This window comes from Microtus ochrogaster, unplaced genomic scaffold (assembly GCF_000317375.1).
Source record: "Microtus ochrogaster isolate Prairie Vole_2 unplaced genomic scaffold, MicOch1.0 UNK108, whole genome shotgun sequence".
NCBI lineage: Eukaryota > Metazoa > Chordata > Mammalia > Rodentia > Cricetidae > Microtus > Microtus ochrogaster.
Window position 1 is genome coordinate 478,024 of NW_004949206.1, and position 4,170 is coordinate 482,193.

Consider the following 4,170-nt stretch of genomic DNA (forward strand, 5'->3'; position numbering starts at 1 on the left):
AAAGAGTAGTTGTAGGGGCAGTGGTGGCGCACGCCTTTAATCCCAATACTTGGTAGGCAGATCTCAGTGAGTTTGAGGCCAGCCTAGCCTACAATGCAAGTTCCAGGACAGCCAGGACTGTTTCACAGAATAATCCTGTCTCAATCAGTGAGTCGACTCTCCAGTCTCTAATAAATAATAATCTAAGAATAAATTATAATCTAACAATAATCTAAAAGAATAATGTAAATAATAATCTAAATATAAATAATCTAAAATAAATTCTAATAATAATGTTAAATAATCTAATAACAATAATCTAAAATAACAGTAGTCATCTAAAAATAAATTAATAAATAAAATAAAAATGAGGCTCCAAACAAGTTCCCGTGGGCAACATCTGCAGCAAGTTGAGTTAATCACTCCCTTAAGGAGGATGAAAATTTTAGATGTTTTCTGGGTCCCTAAGGTCTGAGGCCTTGGGGAAGGAAGCTGAGAGGACAAGGTCCTTCATCTTCACACTGGCTCCAGCAATAATAGTGTCTCTGGAGATCAGAGCAGCTCCATGTCTCCCAAGGTTCTCAAAGTCTTTCTTTTGTCTCTCTCCTTGTCTTCCTGACCCCTTCCGTTCTCTGTGTCTCTGTCCTTATTTTTCTCTTCCTCTGTCTTCCTGTGTTCTGCTTCTTCCCTTTCTGTCTGGCTCTCTGGCCACTCCTGTGTGTTTTTCCCCAGCTGCCTCTCTTCCCCACCTCCATGTCTGTGGACCCCATCCCCACCCCCTCCCTGCATTCTTGCCTTACAGTAGTAGTGATTCTCAATCTTCCAGATGCCGTGACACAGCTCATGTTGTGGTTTCCCCAACCATAAAACTATTTTTGTTGCTACTTTGTAGCTGTAATTTTTGCTACTATCAGGAATCGTATGTAAATACCTGATAGTCAGGATATCTGATATTCGACCCCTGTGAAAGGGTCATTTGACCCTCGGAAGGGTCACCGCCCACAGGTTGAGAGCCACTGTCTCACAGGGTCTGACTGTGTCTGTTTCTACTCCACTCTGAGGACTCCTCCTCTCGTCATTTGGGCTGGTTTGACTAATGAACCTCCTCTGTCCTCTCCTGCCATGTACTTCTGTGGGAACTCGAGAAATAGAACCTTGGCTCTTCGTGATAAAGAGATCTGAAAGTTTCCAGGTATTTTGTTTGTTTGCTTGTTTTATAAATGTCATAGCAGAGTCTCTGGTGTGGCTCAGGCTAAGCCTCAAACTCATTACGTGCCTGCCTCAACCTCTCATGCACTGAAATTGCCCATATACATCCCCACACCCAACCCTCTCCTGGCTTGTGATCTCCGGTCTATCCATTTGCTCTGAAGGTGGGGGCTGCAGAGAAACTGGAAATCGTCACAGTTGTGAGAGTGTAAGTATGTGCAGGCTGTAAGGAAGCAAGGGACACAAAAATGTTGTGTGCACTTATCAAAAATACATTTTATCATTCAAACATAAATAAGCAATCTGACAGTTGCAGGAAATGAAACAAATGCTGTCTGTGACCTGGTCAGTGCCAAACTATATTAACTCAGTCCATATATAAGAAAGTCCCTGCAAAGAATAAGGTCTCCCCCAGATGGACCTTCATATCCATCAAGCTGGATTGGCAAAGTTTTCACTCAGTACCTAACAAGCATCTTGTAAGAGTAGGAAGCAAAAATCACCCAATTAAAGTAATATTTTTGTGAATTTTATTTCTGAAGTGGAATCCAGGCTGCAGAGATGACTCAGCGGTTAAGAACACTGGCTGCTCTTCCAGAGGTCTTGAGTTCAATTCCCAGCAACCACATGGAGGCTCATAACCACCTAGAATGGAGTCTGATGCTATCTTCTGTCTGATGCCCTCTGTCGTACAGGCATACATACAAATAGAACACTCATATACTAAATAAATAATCTTTTTTTAAGTGTTTTTTGAAATGGAATCTCATATACTCCTGGTTAGCCTGAAACTTCCCATTAACTGAGGCTGATCTTGAACTCCTAATTTTTCTGCCTCAGCCTCGCAAGTGCTGGCATTAAAGGAGTGCATTACCAAGAGGTTCTGAACTCTTTTCCGTTGTTGTGTGGTTGAACTCTGGGAATATCTCGCATTCATGCGGTGTTCATATGCTCACGATATTCCAAGCGCTGCTCTAAACTTCCTGCATTTGATTCTCAGTACGCTCAGATACAGACACTGACTGCCCCTGTAGTTCCGAGGTTCCTGACACCTACACAGGCTCCCCACAACGCTTGCAGATGGAGACCTCTGCGCCCATCCCCGTGGTCAACCGCACCTCAGTGCTGGAGTTCCTGCTTCTAGGGGTCACAGACAAGCGCGGGCTCCAACTCCTCCTCTTTGGGGTCCTCCTGGTCACCTACACGCTGACCTTGCTGGGCAATCTGCTCATAGTCGCCCTCACCTTGACGGACCGCCGCCTGCACACTCCTATGTACTTCTTCCTGCGCCACTTCTCGCTGCTGGAGGTGGGTTTCACATCCACTGTGTCCCCACAGATGCTGGCACACCTACTGTCGGCAAGCGGGGCCATCTCCCGCCACCGCTGCTTCGCACAGATGATTCTTTACTTCACCCTGGGAGCCGTGGAGACCCTGCTGCTGGCAGTGATGTCCACCGACCGCTTTCTGGCCATCTGCAGGCCCCTGCACTACCCCGCGCTCATGACGCCCCGCGTCTGCTCTTCCTTGGTACTGGCCTGCTGGGCTGCCAGCCTCTTGGCCCTGCCTGGGCTGTTTGTCTGGATGTTGTCTCTCCCTTTTTGTGGGCCTCGAGTCCTCAATCACTTCTTCTGCGACAGCTCCCCTTTGCTGGAGCTGGTGTGTGCAGACACCAGGCTTCTGCAGCTAGTGGCCTTCCTGGTGGCTGTGTGCACCCTGCTCATTGCTACCTTGATCACAGCCTTGTCCTATGGCTTCATCATCAGCACCATCCTGCACCTGCCAGCAGCTGGGGCTCGCAGCAAGGCCTTCTCCACCTGTTCTTCCCACATCCTCGTGGTGACGATGAGCTATGGGAGCTGCATCATCATGTACCTCAACCCCACACAGACAGGGAGGCTGGACCTCAACAAAGGGATAGCTTTCTTCAACACCACGGTGTCGCCCCTGCTGAATCCCTTCATCTATTGCCTCAGGAACCGACTGGTCCACAGCGTGTGCAGGGATTTGCTGCTCAGGGGAAGGGAGCTTTCCTCCAAGATATTCAGAGCATAAGACTGCAAAAGTTTGTCACTGGTTTATTTTGCTTGTTTTTGCTTTGTTTTATTTTGTTGTTTTTTAATTTAAATTTATTTTAAAAAATTATCTCTTCTTATATATGCCAAATCCATTTCCCACACCCTTCCCTTCTGCTCCTTCCACTCCCTCCCACCAACCCAATCCCATCCACTCCTCAGAGAGGGTAAGGCTTCCCATGGGGAGTTAACAAAAACTAACACATTGCTTTGAGGCAGGACCAAGGCCCTTCCCACTATATCTAAGCTGAATGGGTTTCAAAAAGCCGGAACAAACAGTAGGGATAAATCCTGGTCTCACTGCTAGTGGCCCTTCAGTCTGACCCAGCCATACAACTGTCACCCACATTCAGAGGGCCTAGTTTGGCCCTGTGCTGGTTCCCTTGCTGTCTGGCTGGAGCTGAAGGCTTCCATTAGCGCAGGCAAGCTGTTTCAGTGGGTATCCCTGTCATGGTCTTCACCTCTTTGCTCCTATTCTCACTCCTCCCTCTCTTCGACTGGTCTGTGGCCTAGTGACTTGTTTGCAGTGCTTGGAACTGCACTTGGAGGCGCTCCTGGGCACCCCCACTCTTGTTTGTGAGATGTCCTTTGTGTAAAATAGGCTGGCTTGAAAATCAGTAAGTAGTGGAGATTAACTTCAGTCTCCTTATCTTTCTGCTTCTCATTCCTGAGGGAATGCACCGTGAAACCTGGAGGTCCTTTTTTATTTGTTTAAATAATTTATTTTTATTTTATGGCATTGGTGTTTTGCCTGCATGTATATCTGTATGAGGATGTCAGATCTTGGAGTTACAGACAGTTGTGAGCTGCCATGTGGGTGCTAGGGATTGAATCCAGGTTCTGTAGAAGAGCAGTCAGTGCTCTTAACCACCAAACCTGTCTCTCCAGCACTCCTGATCCTGTTTTT

At 47.1% G+C, this 4,170-nt stretch overlaps 1 protein-coding gene across 1 annotated transcript; it reads left to right on the forward strand.

Moving 5' to 3' along the window:
- The first annotated feature begins 2,268 nt into the window (after positions 1–2,268).
- On the forward strand, positions 2,269–3,243 carry LOC102001541 (olfactory receptor 49-like). Its single transcript, XM_013355253.1, has one exon. It carries the CDS (start codon positions 2,269–2,271, stop codon positions 3,241–3,243), a length of 975 nt encoding a protein of 324 aa, XP_013210707.1.
- Positions 3,244–4,170: the final 927 nt, after the last annotated feature.

Coding starts and splice junctions, on each gene's coding strand:
- LOC102001541 (XM_013355253.1), top strand. CDS start 2,269: ATGGAGACCTCTGCGCCCATCCCCGTGGTCAACCGCACCTCAGTGCTG.